General features: G+C 37.1%; 1 protein-coding gene across 1 annotated transcript in view; it reads right to left on the bottom strand.

Annotated features, from left to right (window-relative positions):
• Positions 1 to 18,059, bottom strand: part of AK8 (adenylate kinase 8) — a gene marked incomplete at both ends in the record, with an annotated part of 64,295 nt that overhangs the window by 32,821 nt on the left and 13,415 nt on the right. The window contains 5 exons of the mRNA XM_080630358.1: positions 3,569 to 3,658; positions 5,980 to 6,111; positions 8,673 to 8,873; positions 9,659 to 9,730; positions 11,337 to 11,418. Coding sequence (XP_080486484.1) covers positions 3,569 to 3,658; positions 5,980 to 6,111; positions 8,673 to 8,873; positions 9,659 to 9,730; positions 11,337 to 11,418 — 577 coding nt within the window. The remainder of the gene's footprint in view (positions 1 to 3,568; positions 3,659 to 5,979; positions 6,112 to 8,672; positions 8,874 to 9,658; positions 9,731 to 11,336; positions 11,419 to 18,059) is intronic.

The raw sequence follows: 18,059 nt of genomic DNA, 5'->3' as shown, positions 1-18,059 counted from the left end.
CAGAAGGAGTCAAACTGAATGGATTCAAGTTATTTTGCTGCCTGTGGAAGTGTTCTGGCCACTACACTCACCTCTTACTCCAGATGGAACTCTTTCTCGGCTGCCCAAATGGCCTGTGTTAAATTTCTGATCAAGGTTTAAACAAACTGAAGCTAGTGACCATTAGACTGGTCTCAGAGTGTGTAATTTTCTGCCCAGAGTATAGTTAGCAATAATTGCCCAGCATTCAGTGGAAACCACAATATCCTAAAGAAAAAGGATGCGCATTTCAGACTGGTTGTCCAAAGAACAGCTCTATCTTTATGACAGACAGAAAGCAGTCAGGTTGCTGAACTTTCCACTGAAAAGGGACTTTTCAGTATTTAGTGTGCACCTACTGTAGACTAGAATGTACTGGCAACTACAAAATTAATGGGCTCAAATATAACTCTGCTACCTTCATTAAGCAAAATATATCACCATATACAAACCTGAGAAGTTTGATAAAGCAGGAGATAAGGTCTTTATGAGACAGCAAACACTAGAAAATAGGAATGCACTGAGTAGCCTTCTGGGGTAAATAATATAATTGTCTGGTCTCCTGAAGTACATGTTGTATACACAAATAGCCATACAGGAAAAACACCATAAAGAATGTTTGTGAATCCTAAACCCAAGAAGAGATCTGAGCTAGTCAACCAGAACTAGAACAGAATAGACAGTGGGCAGCCTCAATAATTCAATAATGAGTTAGCTTTGAATGAACTGGGTTTTGAGTCTTTTTATGACACCACAACATACCCTGCTGGCATATCTTAAATGACTAATTGTATGCAATCAATTGTGTCCACAAAAAGGAAAACCACACTGAAACAGTCCCCAGGGCAAGCATTTTAAGAATATATGAGGCATGCCCTCAAGATTTTATGGCAGTAGTTTCATTTTGACTACTAATGATTTGAACACAGCATTGCTCCCGGTCTGCCTTTGGTTCCAGGATATTCTGTGATAATGCCACTTGCATGATTCCTTGCCCAAAGAACAACTAAGTTTACCTGGTACCTAACTAGAAACGCAATGAAAATGTTGAAGTTCTAACTGCTATTCCAGCTATAATACTGTCTGCTATTGATGAAACAAACTCTTTTTAAATGTGATTTTCTTGAAACTGAATGTAGTCAATCATAGCGTGAGAATCCTTCCTCTGCATTAACCTGATTGCACCTCTGTAGCAAGACAGCAAGAATTCTTTGCCCATCTTTCCTTTTCAATACACTATGTTATTTCATTTTCTCCAAACCTCTTGTGAGGGCAGTAATGAATTCTTGTTAGTGTTTACTAATGTAAATTCATTCTTTGTTATCCCTGGGAGAGGAGGATTAGCAAAATGACAGAACTTATTATTTCTGGTATTGCTATATAATATTTATTTTTATTCAGCCCTTAATTTTATAGTATGTCCCACGAAATAAAATATATGTGCACACAAGCAGAGAGGGATTTTTTTTTTTTAGCAGAATGCACAGAAATACAGTTATTATTCCCATTAACATTCAGAAGCATTGTACAGCTTACAGCTTGTCCTTACCTGCTACATTAAAAAAAAAATAATCTCAATCTGAAATAATTTCTAATTTGGAGGGAGAAAGGAATTACAAATTCAATTTCATTTTCCTGAAACAGCTCCCTTGCACTAAGGATGTGTATTTTAAGGAGCGGCTAAAAATTATAATCTGTGCAGTTATTTTACTCTACTGGGAATGCTCTTGGTATCTCCTTTAAGGCACCTTAATGGTTAAGATGAAGTTTCTAAAATACACAAAAAGCATTTTAGTAAAGAAAGCTCTTAAAGGACCTATCTTTGAATAAATAGATCATCCAAACTCCCATCTCAGCCACAACTGAAATTAAAGGAGTGAGGTATTTAGAGTGGCTGTCCTCTGCTTCACAGAGATGAGACGTGAAATTACAGTATACACATAAGATTCTGAAATGAATGGATACCATGAAAAGACATGGGCCCAAAGCTTAAAATGATCTCCACATGTGAGTTAAACTGCACAAGCAGCCACTTTCATATCAATCACACTATACACATAAAGCTATTTCCATACATGAAGACCTAGGATAGATTGCAATTAGTATACACTAAGATCTCTTGCTTTTGAGTTAAATGGTCATTATGATTAGCAGTGTCTCTAAATCAGAAAATCCTCTACTGGATCTCTGTGCCCATGTTCCAGAAGACCCAGCTTCTCTTTCAGGCTGTAGAGATTCATGCTTTCCATTCCCATGGTTCCCACGTAAGCTCCTAGTCCCAGTGATATGGTGACTGACACAGAAAATTAATGCACTGAACTCACAGAGTTACAAATAAATGCAATCCATTCACTAGAGATGAAGTTTAGAGTTAAAATGTATTACCTCATGGCTTGATAAAGTGCCTGACAGAGGGATAGAATACCCAAAGCTGCAGGCTGCCAGAGGTCTTTTTGAAATGCTTACAAAAGTACTGAATCTCTTGCTATGGTATCAAGGGAACCTCAGTTAATTTTATAGGCTCATGTTTCAGATCTGTGTAATTCAGCCTCAGAATTAAGCTATTGTGCAAAAAAAGGGGACTTTCAAGCTTTCCACCTCACCAAATGACTTTCCTTGCTAAAACTAAAAGACAATGAAGATTTTTCTTTGCTCAGGGGGGTTTGCTCAAATTTCCATTAATACTGAAGCTTAACCAAGATTTCTCAATCTTAAACAAGATTGTCTCCTTTTAGTTGTATTGTTGGCAACCCTTTGGCCTGTTGCCAGAAACAGGACTGAAAGTTCCTCTTCCAGGCCATTGTAATTTGGAAAAACAAACATTTTTACATGCTACTGAAATACAACTTATCCTTTAGGACTACAGTTCTTGTCTGATTTTTAATACCCACCACATCAAGACAGCTATCCTTGTGCAAGACAACTAACAAACACCTAAGTTTAATCTGCTGCCCTAAGGAGCTTACAGTATTCATGATTTATCTGAAATCACTGCAGAGCCATGCAAAAGCAAAGAATGCTTAGATATTCTTTGTGGTAGTCCCTTCCTATGACCAAAAATGCTGATAGAAATGAAATGCAAATAAACTTTAAGTTTAAAATATTTTCCTGAAATAGCATACTAAAGTAGCATACTAAAAGTCATTTAAAAAAAAAAAAGCATAGTCTTTATTACAGCCCACTTGAAATAAAAATGAAACACAATACTGTGCTTTAAGTGACAGTTTAAGCATTTTAAAATTATACATCTAGATCAGAACTCTGATTTTGATTTAGAGATAAAAACATGGAATTCAAATTTTGGAATGTGTAGAAGAAACCTAAATTTCATTGGAACAGTGAACTATTTGCTTTGAAGATATCAAAGAGCTCAGCAATCTAACTTCTGTTATGCAGTGCTACAAATCACATGTAAGGAATGGAATTAGTCAACTTCCAGATTACTCTGGTGTAACTCAGGTTAGAATCTGACCAAGAAAAATTTACTCACAATTCATTTTTTTGCAACAAATTTTTAAGTACAGTGTAATGAGACAACAACGTGCCCTACCTGGGGATCCACTGTCAATGTAAGTCTTAACGAGTTCCCCAAGTTTTGTCTTGCCTGCAACAATTTCCTTTAGCAGTTGCCCACAGCAAACTAACAGGAAGGCAGAACAAAAAAGACACAAGGTTAAATTTTAAAAAGGAAGCAACAAAGAAGAGAAATAAAACCCAGAAGCTGCATACTGGAATAAGGTCACTGAATAAAATAAAAGTTGTAGGGTTTGGGGGCTGGTAGGATTTGTTTTTTTTCTGGCCAAGCAGAGCTAAAAGCAAAGAGACTGAGCAGGGGAGAATACTGAATAAAAAAGAATACATTTGGCAAAGAACATATTAAAAATAGACATAAAGATATTAATCAAGTATGTTTCTGAAATAACAAGTCGAGGATTGCTCGTGGTTTTCACTTTTTATAAACTTGTAATTACTGAATAAAGTTATACCTGCTGAACAGCATATCCCAGCGGCTCAGCTGGAGGTGCAGGAAAATCTGCAGTTCAAGGGAGTGACTCCCTGGATCATTTAATGATCATGTAAGAATTATATTTAAAAAACTGTGCTAATGCAGTATTATAATTGACTTCTAAGACACAGAACACCAGGAGATGCAGATTTAAAATTTTAGTCAGGACAGTGGTATGTGAAATACTGCCTTTCTGACCAGAGTTACTGAGTCTCACTGCCCCACAGAAGCTCAATGCAACATTTCTGACTTATTTCACAGGGAGGGAACCAAGGCATGGAGAGGTTATGCAACATCCCAAGTCCTAGTTTCAATTCAGTTTTGGATAGTATTAGATAAAAAACACTGTACATTATTGCATGACCTGTCAATTAATAACTGGAAGTTAATTCTACTTTTTCTGAAATTAAGACCATCTACACCTACAGCTGCACCGACTTTCATGGCAAGAGCAGCAAGTCCTTTCATCTGCTTTATCACCATTAATCACCCTGTTTGGCAAACAAGAGGAAGAATACTCCACAGCAACATCTCTTGGATAAGGTTGATGGAATTTAATGTTTAAGCAACAAGGGATGAGCACAAATTTTAACAGTTACTAGTTGTCTTGAAGAAGCAAATTTGTTTCAATACATGGTGTGAATAAATGGTGTGAAAACATAACAAACTCAGTTCATAGACCCCAGTTTAAGAGAACTAATATATATATACATAAACCTAAACTCAATCCAATTCATGAGACTATTTAAATACAGGGTTAAATTTTTAAAACTGTGCTTCAATCCCAGTATAATCTGAATATTACTCTGAAAAATGAGGGTCTATTGATGGTCTAATGATGGTCTATTAATTAAATACTTAATTCTTCTAATATTTGGTTTACAGTATACTTAAAGTTCAACATACAGGTAAAGCAGTGGTAACGGTATTTAGTAAGAGCAGCTGCAGCAGTCTCATCCAGTAGTAACTTAAGAAAGAAATGCAAATTTTGACCTAGATGAAAACACTATCAAACTTGCAGTTTTAAAAATAAAGTTCAGAAACATTAAATACATTCAGAAACAGGAGGACAAGTTTTTTTTAACACATTCAAACATGCTTTATTTTTCATTAAGCCAATTACACCATTATTAAAAATATAACTTTGAATAAAGCTATATTTACTTTTAATATGAAATTATAATCCACAGCAATATTAAAATAACTGATAGCACAGTCTATCAGTTTTATCTGTACTTTTCAGTATTGTAATATAGATTTTTAAATAATTTATATTTACCCTTTTCAAGTTCACCAGATATCATTTTAGTCACAGTTATGTATGGTTTTTATAACACTAAAATAATAATAAAGATTGCAAATAGAAAAATGCTAAACCTAGGACCCCGAACTGACAGGTAGACAGTTCATAGCTGTTTCTGTGCCTGTAACGGAACTGCACAAACCTATGATCTAGGCATTAGCATGCTAACCATGAACAAGCATCATCTAGAATTTTCTGGGCATCCTTTACCAAAGAAAGAGAATGCACTTCTAAATAATCACTTATTTTCTACTACATTACTTCAGATGCACGGAACCTGAGCCTTCATTAAAGTTCAGAGTAAATTCTCTTTTAAAAGAGCCCTAGTTTTGGTCAGACAGCTGAAACTGCAAAAACATTACTCATGATCCACTGATCCACAGAAGAATTCAGAGCACTACAGGAACTAACACATGGAAAAATACCGATGTAACAGGTATAAAAAATCATGTCTAAATAATGTTAGAGCTGGTTTGGCACAATATATGCTCTACTGGTTTATACTACTTCACTTCCTTCAAGAACTTGACATCCATAGCAATGGACAAACAGAAGTTTTATGAGCAAGTAGGAAAGACAGACAACAAAAGATAAATGATCAGAAAGGGAGAAAAGGGGAATTGAGCAAAGTACATATTTACTGAGAACTTACTGTTGACAACACCATATTTCTGAGCTAATAGCGCTGCCTGAAGGCTCTTCCCACTGCCTGGGGGTCCAAAAAAGACAATCCGTGGTGTAAAGGGGGCAGCTGATCGGTGCCGTGTTTGGACATAGGTAAGGACTAGAACATGAAGCAAGAAATAGAGTTTACATCCTATTTATTTTTAACAAAATTAATAGCAATATTAGCTTTTATAAAAATAAAACTAAATTATGTTGATGATCATTTATTTTATCACTGAAACTTCTAGATACTCCAACCAAAACCAGGACACTGATATCTGTCATGTCAGCAACTTACACCAGGAGGCACTTTAGAAATTTTACCATCATTACATTCTCTATACTTTCTTTCATCAGTAAATGTCAAGCCATTTTAAAGAGTAGATTCAATTAATAACTGCTCTTTTACCATGCTGTTTTTAGCAGAAGTAATTTTTGCTTGATAGGTACAATTTTACCATGCAAAATATAGAGGGATATAATCATTACATTTAATACTTTCTGCAGTTTCTGAACAAATATTTAAGTGTAAAAACTCAGGATGTTAAATTAATATGACATTTAACCAGCTCTTTGTGTGTGGTTAACAGACTCCTAATAACAGTATTATAAACTTGTAGCATAGGATGTCATGACACAACACAGTATTGACAACACACAACCCAGTATGATTTTATTCTTGTGTCCATCTTTTTGCCTTGAGCTTCTCTGTCCCATTCTACTATTTGCTGGACATTACTCTTCCACATTTCCTACTGTGTAGGAAATACTACATTCAGGTCAATCTACAGATAAGAGCTTTGGAAAGACCACAGGACATACAAAGCATCATCATGTAATGTATTATAGAGATCTGAACTCTCTTACAATTTCAAAAGAGAACCTGATAGATAATCAAGAAGCTAAAAGAAAACATGGCTTGGCAGTAAAGACAAATTAGAATCGTATTTGGACATAGCCAAAGACTCTTACTCCCTGTGCCCCTTTTATGGCTAACAAACAGGACAAGCTTAGACATTAATGTTTGCAAGAATCATAAGCCCATACTAAAACCCCCAAAACAAACAGAACAAACAAAACCACAAAAGGATAAAAGGATCGAGGGAGAGCACCATAAGGATCAGTACTTTAACTACCGTTGTTAACGCATTGCTGAATACTAACAAATTTTCTGAGGACCCTCTGTTAGACGCTTTGGTGTCATTCTAAAGTACATTTCTAATCCAGAAGCATCTCCAGCAAACTCCAGCCCCGGTATTTCTAGGCAGTGAACCTACAGAACTGAGAAACTAACTCAAACTGCAACCACACAGGATCATGTACATCTCCTCTTCAGTGCCACAAGCTGTACTGGGACACTACACCATGCAAACTGAATTTGATGTCACACATCCCAGCATATGTGAGCAGCAACTGCATTACAGTTTAAAAATTTACAGAATTTTAGAATTGTATGAAACAATCCATAATAATACTAATATTGATGAGAGATCTCCTCTTTCTTTTTTACACTGTACCTATAGCAATAAAGAAGCTTAACAAAAACCCTGGAAAATCCTAACAGCAAATGTATGTTTTGCTGCAGAACTTTCTAAACCCCGAGTATCAGCTACCCAAGGAGTGCTCCAGTTATTCTGAACATTTGCCATAACCCAGTGTATTGAAAAGCACAAACATTACAGGCAAAGCACCCTGCTTACAAATGATGCTTAATTTGCAGTAAATAACCAAGTTAATTAGGAGTAATGATCCCCCAGACAGTCTCCACAGCTAATTATTCTTTAAAAAAAAAGCCTCTGGCTGCTTGAGGCGCTGCAGAAAAAAAAGATCTAGAGAGGATTTTTTCATTCCAGTTTTCAATTTATCTCACTACATTATTAATTAATAATAATTAATATTCAGGCACTCACATTTTTATTTACAATTCAAGGCATGAATTCTTTATGAATGATGATATGAACTTTTAAATTTAATTAAGTAATTTAGAGGTAATTAATCTGTAAATTCAGAATATAAACTTCCTCCTTGTTTATCTTAAAAGTGCAGCACTTGTTATTAAAAAAAAAGACCTTTTTGAGATGCAAAATAACTGGGATATAACAGATCATCTACAGACTGACAGCTACAAAGTATATTATCAATTGGTCTTTTCTGGCAGTTTCCTTATTCTGTTCTTGAAGAATCAACATTAAAAGTCAGATTGCATTACAGTCAAACAAAGGCAAACAAGAACTGTTGAACAGAAAAGCTACCAGCAAGAACAGCTTTTAAATAATGAAATGTTACTGGCTTTGAACTACTCCTACTTCTTGTTACCAGACTTGTGGAAGGTACCAGCCCTTTGGGAGGCTAACAGCTGAGGCACAATGCAGCCTTTTAGAAGAGACTCTAGCAGAAATAACCACGACATTTGCTCTGACTCAGCTGCTCCTTGGCAGGACTGTGGTGCTAAGACTTTCCAGTTACCTGCACTTACTCTAGTCCTGTAAAATAATTACCTGGAAGAGCCCAAATGTTGTACTAGAAGGAACATAACTCATCTGGGAGCCACCTGTGTTGACTAATCCTAATCCTACAAACTGTCTCTAACAGCTAGGAACTACCTTTCAAATTTATATATAAATTTATATATAAAATAGTTTATCAACTATCAGATTTGCCATAAAGACGCATATTTACCCTGTGAGAGGACATCCACGGAAGGCTGGTCTGCATTGATTGATTTCAGAACTTTTTGGTAGGTCTGGAAAATCCCAGGGAAGTTTCTGTGATATTCCAGCAGTTTCTTTGATATCTCATGTTCAGATGGATCTTCTGGTTTCACCAAACGTTCCTGTATCAGCATATCACATGGCCAGCCGAAGGTCGTATGGTACACCTCTGGAAGTTAGACAGTGGTTAGGAACTAAGAGGGTTATTTAATAGGTCTTGCTCAGCTCCAAAAGGTTTCCTAATAAACAAAAGCATGGTCTTTAAGCTTTAGACTTTGAGGCAAGCAACAACCTATGCACTTCTCTTCCTGCTTGTACTGAAAGCTATTACTCTGCACATGCACGGACAGGAAGTAGCCAGGTTGGGAATACCTCTCCAAATTCTTAGACTGAACCTTAAGCAAGTCGTTTGATAAGCAAATCTCCCTTACAGCAAATAAAAGCCGTTTGTTTAGTTAAGAACATCCTTCCCAACTCCATTCTTAAAGCATTCAGTATGATTTTTTTTATTGATCACTGTCAGGATTTTATGTAATGGATGTAAAATGATGTACACAACAAACAATACAGAGGTAAGTCTATTTGACAGTCATTTAAAGGAAGATACCCAAACGCATACCTGCACCTCAGGAAAAAAAAATCCCAGACTCTAGCAAAGATGCACAGCAAAATGTAAGTTCATATAGGCAGATATAACCTCCAGATATTCTCCGCTATAGCCATAGTCTGCTGTTTGCAGCCTCAATACTGAGCTTTGCATTTTCCAGATTTTATTGGCACAGAAAATAATGCAAAATCAACAAATACTTTTTCCAGATGAATTTATAATTATAAATTCCTACTCGTTCTTAAAGGGATACCATTTAAGTTTGAATCCTATTGGTATTAGAATGGGTCTGAGATCAAGCAACGCTCCAGTTTCTAGGGGAGATCAGAAGCAAACACATACTGCACCTTCTGTGATGGGATCAATCCTTTTCCCACTGTTCCTCTCAATCAGCACAGCATCTGGAGCATAAAGCACAACTAGGCACAAAAAAACCAAAAAAAAAACAAAATGAAGGAAAAAAGTGTAGCTCTTGTTAGTTAATTGCTTTATTTCCTGTAACTGTTTAGATGTGTCCTAATACTAAAAATGGATGAACGCATTTCAAGCACATTTGCCTCAATCTCCTTTTCCAGTATTCTACCTGCAAATTCTCACTTTCAATCAGAATTTTGTTCCACCTCCTAAACAGTATAGTGGGACAAAACACACATTAATGTATGTATCTAGTCCAATAACCGTAAGTACACAGGCTGTTGCCATCATCCACTCCAGTTAACAAGGTTCTTTCTCACATTGTGTCTGGAGCCCTGGATGGAAGTACTCACAGGTCACTCAAGACTGAATCTCTTCTATGTCACAAACAATTACTTTTTACCCAGGTACTTTGGTAGTGAGACCAGTGAAACTTATTTTCTGAAAACCTCACAGAAAAGTGTTCAAACTTAATTAGAAAGCATCAAAAGATGAAGAATCTGTCAGGTCCCTAGGTCGTTTTTGGCTCATCATCCTCACAGTTAAACATTGTAATTTAATTACTATTTTCTGTGCATTTGATTACAGATTTCAAAAAAGTTCTTCTTATTACTTTCTCCTCCTTTTCAAATAGCTCTTCCAGACACTTTTTCTCCCTATTAAGGTACTCACATACCATAAATCTCTTCACGCCGTTCTTTTTGATTAGCTAGACAGACTGAGCTTTAAGATTCTCCTTCAGGTCTTGGTGGCACAGATATAATTGTGAGCAAAACTCAACTTCAGATGTTATTAGGTATATTAAAAATACATGCAAGTACTAGACATTAAACATTTTTGCTTAATCCTATTGCAGTGATTTATGAATTCTTCATTAACAGTCAAATCTCATGCAAATCAAATCCAAAGTGACAATTCATCAAGTTCACTAACGTTCTCTTCACTATCCACTGGCAAGCTCTACATTTAGCATTTACACTGTATTCCACACAATCATAACAATTCTTTACATTCTAAGAAGGTCCTCTAACCATACTAATTTGGGACAACTGGATTCTTCTAGATGGCAAGGGCAGCTGTCAAGGTCTTGGATATCAGCACTTTGCCAGTAAACAGATTCCTCTCAAATGAAGTAAGAATCCATCCATACTCTGAAAGGTCAAGCTTAAAACCGTGATGTTTCCACTTCACTTGGTGGAGTAAAGTTTGCATTCTTTAATTCAACAGGACGAGTTTGTATTTAGGACACAAGGAATTGTTTTGGTCTGAGGATAAAGGTTGATTTCTAGAGATGGAAGGCGGAGACTACTGAGACTTATCCCTAGAACAGAAGCACAGCTGCATATACCTGCTCAGACACACTTGCTGGAATTGTCCTGAATATACAGAACTTTAATGTGCAAGACAAAAAGGGTTAATGTGTGAAAGACAGGGTTTAAAGTCTCATAGTTCTCAAGCTCTTGAATGAATCTAAGCCATATTAAAGTATTTTGCTGTGTGGTGACTCTGGTGTCTTCAGTATCAATATCGAATTTATTGAGGACTTCTGGGGAGAAACACTTCAAGTCTTTCCTACTGGATGCAATCACACATAAACCTTGTACTGCTTACCAACATGCCTAGGAATGATGCCAGATGACTGCAGTATCCATGCCTGTTCCTGATTTTCAGGGAAGCCTTCCAAAATCCATCCCTATTGAACAAAAACATGAAACAGTTATTGATCCTGGAAGAGAAAAACCAAAAAATTAGCACTAAATATCAGTGCTGCCTGCACAAAAACTACCTCATTTTGATCCCCCAACAGTACAGTGTTTGTTATGGATGTTTGTGAGAGAAGAAAACAAATGTGGAACACTGCTATTTTTGTGAAATGGCACACATTAATACACACACAGTGCCATAGAGCAATGGGAACTTATGTATTGTAGCAATGACTGTTTCTTTTTTTCATGTTTCAATCTTAAACCCAAAATTTCTATCTTGAATAAAAACAACCCAAACAATTTCTACAGTTCTGAAATATTCAAAAGTATACCAGCTCACACTGTGTATAAAAAAGAGGCTAAACAAATCTACAGACAGATTCAATGCCAAGAACACTGAGGAAAATATGCATGCTTTCATTATTTTCTTAAATTATACAGGAAAACTCACAGTAATGGAACCAGCGTTCCCAAAGCTAATGAAGCAACAGAGCAAAAGTAAGAGAAAAGAAAAAAGAGCCTTTTGCTCCCTAAAGTCCTTGTTATAGCCAGCTAAGTGTTGGATTGAGCATCTTTAAAAAAACATTTACAGATCTGTGAAATACCATAGGAGAGCTGCAGCCTCGGTTTGTGCGATGCAGTTTCTGAAATCTAATCCACTTCCCAGCCTCAAGTCTGAATCTCCTGAACTTTCTCTGATTTATGTTAGTTGCTCAACCACACGTGTCCTTAGCACTATTTCCTATACTTCAGAATAACTTTGTGATACCACCATAAATCTGGAAACCATATTTGCACTGAATTAAAGAAGATATTTTAATATTGCATTAGCTGGCAATCATTCTCATCACCCACAGAAATTTGAAGATCTGTCAGTTTGGGGTCCAAAGGTTTTAGAAGTATTTCAGGGAAACGTATCTCCATGACTTCTGTAGGAGGAAATGGGACATTCCAATTATACAAGAAAACAGACTATTTAAAATCTCTTAATTAGCCTGGTTTCAGGAACATGTCATCCTGCTGATAGCTGAAGGAAATAAGAGACTCAAGGAACTGCAAAAGCCTTTTTTGCCACTCCCAGTGTTTGCTCTGTCAAATTAGAATGAACCATCGTCTAAGGTCATCCAGGTGCTGAGAAATCAATTTATCCCTTGGGACTTGCAGAAGGCAAAGCTGCACAATATTTTTAGTGATATGCTAGGAACTTCAGCACTAGCTCTGAATATATTCTGCCTCTAGAATGCACATCTAGAACGCAGATCCTCTTCTAGGAAGGGATGGCATCAGAGGTCTGAAGTCAAAAAATCTCCGTCAATTTACACAGGCTACAAATCTGGTTCATTTATTCCACTCCAAGTGCAACACTTGTGGAAACTAAAATGAAACAAATGGGAAACAACCCCAACACAAAACCATGGCTTCTGGTGTCACTACAGCTTATTGCTCAAAAACACACCCTGAGCAACAGGCCGCAAAACACAACATTGTATTTTTAACAAACTTCAAGAGGTTTATATACAAATTTCAAAGGTCCTTAAAATAGGCAATAAGCAATTTTATAGCTAAAAGTTTTTGCAATGTAAGAAAATACAGCTCAATAAATAGCTTCTTGCAACAAATAGGTTTTAAGGCATTAAACAAATGCAAAATAAACACACACTACAAAAACAGTTAACATTTTGGATCTGATTTCCAAAGGTCTCCAAGTTGCAGGGTATCAGTCAGTCCCTAATTAGAATACATTATCCATCTACTTGACACTTCAGTGAAATGTCTATTCCACCACAGAGCTGCAGCTTTGTTCAGAACAGGTTTATTGATATTCTGCTGCATTCCCTCTCCATACCCCCAGTGGCTTGGTTCTGTTTTATCACACATCAAAAAGGCCGTATGCTCAGGGCACCCCATGCATGGCTCAGAGCTGGAGGTCTGAACAGCTGCAAGTGGTATGGGATCACAGGAGGGACAAGCTCCAAGCAGATGTCACAGAAAAAAAAAAAAAATAGGGGAAAAAAAGAAAGAGGAGTAAAAAGGGATTGTGGCTTGGGAACGAAGTGAGAGGAAGCAAGACACAGCAGAGCAAGACCTGACTTAAAAATATGCCTATCATGCTTTATGCAAACACTGGTCTTTTTTGCCCTCCTGACTATCATGAAAGTGTAATTAGTAACTTCACATGGTAAATTTGTTTTTTTAAGAAGCCATGTATTTTTTGCTCTTGATAGCAGTAACCTTACATCCATGCATGGATCGCACCTTATCACATCAAGGGTGGAACAAAGGCTAAAAGTGAGTAATTCCATGGTGCCTTTACTCTGTGGTCACTGTTCCCTCTATTTCAGCTGGAAACCTCGATGCTTCCCCAGAAGAAGACTGCTGTAAATACAGCATTCTGCTGTTGCCTTAATGCCAGGTGAAGTGCTCCTTGGAGACCCATGCCATGCTGAAAACCAGCAACAAGGAAGTACTTTCAAAGCCATCACTTTTCTCTCTGGATTTAAGGAACCTGGAAATGCTCAAGGTCATTCCCAAATGTAAATCTCAGTCCTTTGCTGGCACTACTCTCAGCTATAACACCAAGCCTACATATTTTCACACTTTCCACCCCAATAATAATGACTTGGATATTCGGTGTCTCTCTGGTTATTTAACCTGTACATCCTCAATAATAATTTTTTTAATTACAAAATCCAGAATTGACACTGCTTTAGAACAATGAAAAGGAATAGCACAGAGAAATAACGCTGAATTATGTGGCACATCTGAAAGAAATCTCAGCCACAAGCACAGACATCAAAGGTCAAGAACATGCTGTCTTTAAGAAAACAAGGCAGCTTCTCCACATCATCACTTAGTATTTTTGAAAAGGTATCACGTGCTTTTCAGTCCCACCTGTGAAAGTGGACAGAAAATAATGCCAAAAAATAGTATCAGTAATACCTTTGCCAGTATGGATCTAAAATTCCCGAGATTCTCAGAAAGCAGCAGACTGAGCAGTAGGAATAGTCAACCCTGCACTCCATCAACATGAGGCATATGGAAAACTTTTATAATTTGCTCATTAGAAAGAAACTTTTTATTTCCCACATTATTTCTGCAGGTTGAATAAGCTGCAAAGCTTTTTTAAAAAGCCGCATTCTTCTTGGGAAAAAAAAAAACCTATGGTGAATATGCACATCCTCTCCCCAGATAAATTGCTATTCTCACATGGATTTTGAGAGACAACATGATGATCTTCATCTGCTAAGGTAAACCCAAAAAGAACCAATAACCACTGATATGCTTGCCTTCCCTTTCAAGGATAGCCACTACCATTTAGAATTGTTTCATAGCAATCAAAAGGAATTCTGCCACTCATGAATCACTGGCCTAAGTTTAGCTTCTAAATAATCCTAGGCCATTAGTAAGGTTTTTCAGCTGGCTCTCTCACAAATTCATTATATAGCAGTCTCTTCATCAGCCTTTTCCAGTTCTATACATTCCCTCCACAGCATCAGCAGTCAGAGGTGCTGTAGATAACATGTACTAAACCCTGTAAGATGAAAAGTCTTCGTATCAGCTGCACAAGCCCCAGATTCTAACATACCACCTGCAATAAGTTTTCTGCCTATGCTGGAAGACCTACCCATCTGATCCCTTGCAGTCCTAACTACATTTGTGTTAGAAGAACACATAACACAGAGCCTCAGCAGAGCTGTTGATCAATAAAAATGTTCCCCTTAGAGAATGCTGTGACATCTATAAACCTGTGAGTGTCAAAACAATGGCACAAAAATTCTGTGTTCCTACTGTCGGTGGGATGAAAGCTGTACAATTAACGCCAAGCCAATGACACCACAAGGAGAAATAAAACAAAGAGCTGTGGTACTATGGTCCAACACACTGCTCCTCATCTATTAACATTTTCAGTAAAAAAATGCTGACTCATGTTTTGAAAGGAATAGCATAAATCTGTTCAACCATGTAAAAAAATCCACAGTATTAACTCTACTTCCAATCACACAAGGAAAATACTGCAATTAAAATGCATAGATCCCTTTCCAAATGGAAGATGTGTAATGTGGCCATAAATTACTATCTAGTAATTAAAAGATTTTCAATAACCACCACAACTTTGCAAAGTCAATTATGTACTTTTTTCCTAAAACCAGCTGAATCTTTCCCTAGATCACTAACACCCTCTCCATTCTTGATGAATTTCATGGAAGCTTTATAAAGGTGTTTTTTAACCCCCTAGCTCTGCAAGACATTCGGCACTGATTCAGTGTTGCGGGTGCTAACAACAGGAACATAAAATGCAGGCAGGACACCATACAGCTGTTGGCATTTCAACCATCTTGTCACCTTACTCAGAGTTTACATGACCTAATACTTAAAATAACAGTCACTGAGAGATCCTTCCCTCGCTATTAAAAGGAGAACTAGAATCATGCCAACAATTATAGAAAGCCTGGGGCAAAAATAGCATAGGGTGGATGCAGCCTTTGGAGAGCAATGGATTTTCCTTATACAGTGGTGGTTGGTAAAACTCACCTTTTCACAATGAACACTAGAAAAATCAGCTGTTGAAAATAAACATACCTTTTTTTCATCAGGCAAATACTAGTAGCACAACCAGAGAAGCTGTTAGTGTTAAGCTGAAAAGGACTATGTTTGGGGTCTGAAACCAGCCTAAAGACCAGCAGTCAGCAGCCAGAAGAGCAGCTTCTCTCTTGAGTTTATCATCCTTCTAATTCACTTCCACGGGTTTAAAGATATTTTAAACATACTCACTAGAGAAGTTTCACTTGAGACAGATGTTCCACATCTTGCCACAAAGACAAGGTAGTAACTCATACAGTCACCTGACTTGCCGTATATCAGTGATATATCCTTGCACTGCTTACATAAAAAATGTTGACATTCAGAGCCTTTTTTTGGTGCTCATTTGCTCATATATCCAGAACTGACAATTTTGGTTTCTCAAGTGTTCCTCAGCTACACTCTTTAATTCAAAATGCCACAAAAATGAAAAAGATGATACCCCACATGCTTGTTTTTAAATAGGTTCTCCTGGCAATTGAAAAGCCCAAGAAACCCATTTGGAAAAGAAAGGGCAGGGTGTGTGTCATACCCTTACACATAATAAACTAGAAAATTCTTCAACAGTGTTCCCAGGCCTCGATCACAACAGTGTACAAAGGGAATGCAGAAAGAAACAACAGCTAGGTTTAGGAAAAAAGTAAGAGCTTGAACTGACAGTAGTGTGCATTTTGCCTAAAAGCATGCCTTATGTGCATGGCAAAGTAGATTTTATTAATTGACAGAAAGTGGAAAGAAGGCAGGAGGGGGGAATCAGAAAAATCCGCACTTTGCAGTTTAGAGCTGCCAGTACATTTTAAAATCCTAACGTCTTGGCTATTCCCCACACAAGGAAATACTAGTGCAGTTTAAAAGTCCTGTAGTGTCATTTGTAAATAGGTACGGGAGCCAACAATGAATCCCAATGTTCTGCTACAGTAAGCCTCTTGTTAAAGCTGGATTTAGCTACAAATGCAATGAAATGTTCAAAAATCACCCACATAAAAATTATGATAACAGGATAGGTTGAAGTTTATTGCTAGTTCCAAGCTACTGCTTCAAGACCAGCTTAGTGCTTATTTTGCTACAGCTATGTACTCACAACAGAAACATGACACAGACAGATGTCCTCTAGCAAACCCCTCAGGCAGAAACATTTTAAGAGATTGTGTCGCAAGCTATTCATTACTATCCTGATCAAGTTATCCCTTCCACAGCTCATACAGGTAATTGATGATCTGATCTAGATTACAAAAGGCAGGTCCATTGAAAGCCACTTCTTTGGCAACCATTCACATTATCCGAGTTCTAAAAGCTGAAACCTTCAATCAGGAACAGAATATTTTTTCAGTTGTTCTTGCTAGCTTTGTTGATGTTTCTCTGCATCTACAGACACCTCTACATTAAGGAATTATCATCTTAAAAACTATAAGGCAGTAGTCCAGCCCCCATGATGATTTTGTTTTACATGGATAGAAGGATCTGGTCTGCAGACTACACCAAAAGGCAGAGAGACAGAGAAAGAAGTACAAGACATAAGGTTTTCAGTGCCTAATGCCAAGAAGCTTTAGGAAGCAATTTTTATGCCTGAATGAAATGTTGATTACCAGCCCTGGTAATTCAACCAACAAGGTAGAGGATGATGATGTTGAGAAGCAACAGATTTGAATAAAGCTATGAGCCTTGCAGTATATCTGTGAGGCCAGGAAGTTCTAGTTATCCCCTGAACCAAAGCGTGAGAGTGACAGTGACCGCTCTGAAAACACATACTATTTATCTAAAAAAAGCTGTTTAGCCCTTCATGAACATAACACCTGCTTTGGACCAGACTTTTCCCTCTCAAGACATGCATCAAATAATTGGGAGTTCAGACTGTGGCGCTGTTTAGAAACAGGGTTTTTATCCATTAGATTAGCATGTCTCTTACAAATAATCCCTTATAACAGGTTGATTATGGACTCAATAAACCATCACAATATCTGAGATTTTAAAGGAATAACATAAAAAAGATTTTGCTTTCATTGATTCCAGACCAATATATAATCTACTTAAATTCTCTTTTGGTGTG

This window comes from Psittacula echo (genome assembly GCF_963264785.1).
Source record: "Psittacula echo genome assembly, chromosome: 16".
Classification (NCBI taxonomy): domain Eukaryota; kingdom Metazoa; phylum Chordata; class Aves; order Psittaciformes; family Psittacidae; genus Psittacula; species Psittacula echo.
The sequence above is the reverse complement of the archived record's forward strand: the minus strand, read 5'-3'. Positions and strand labels throughout refer to the sequence as shown.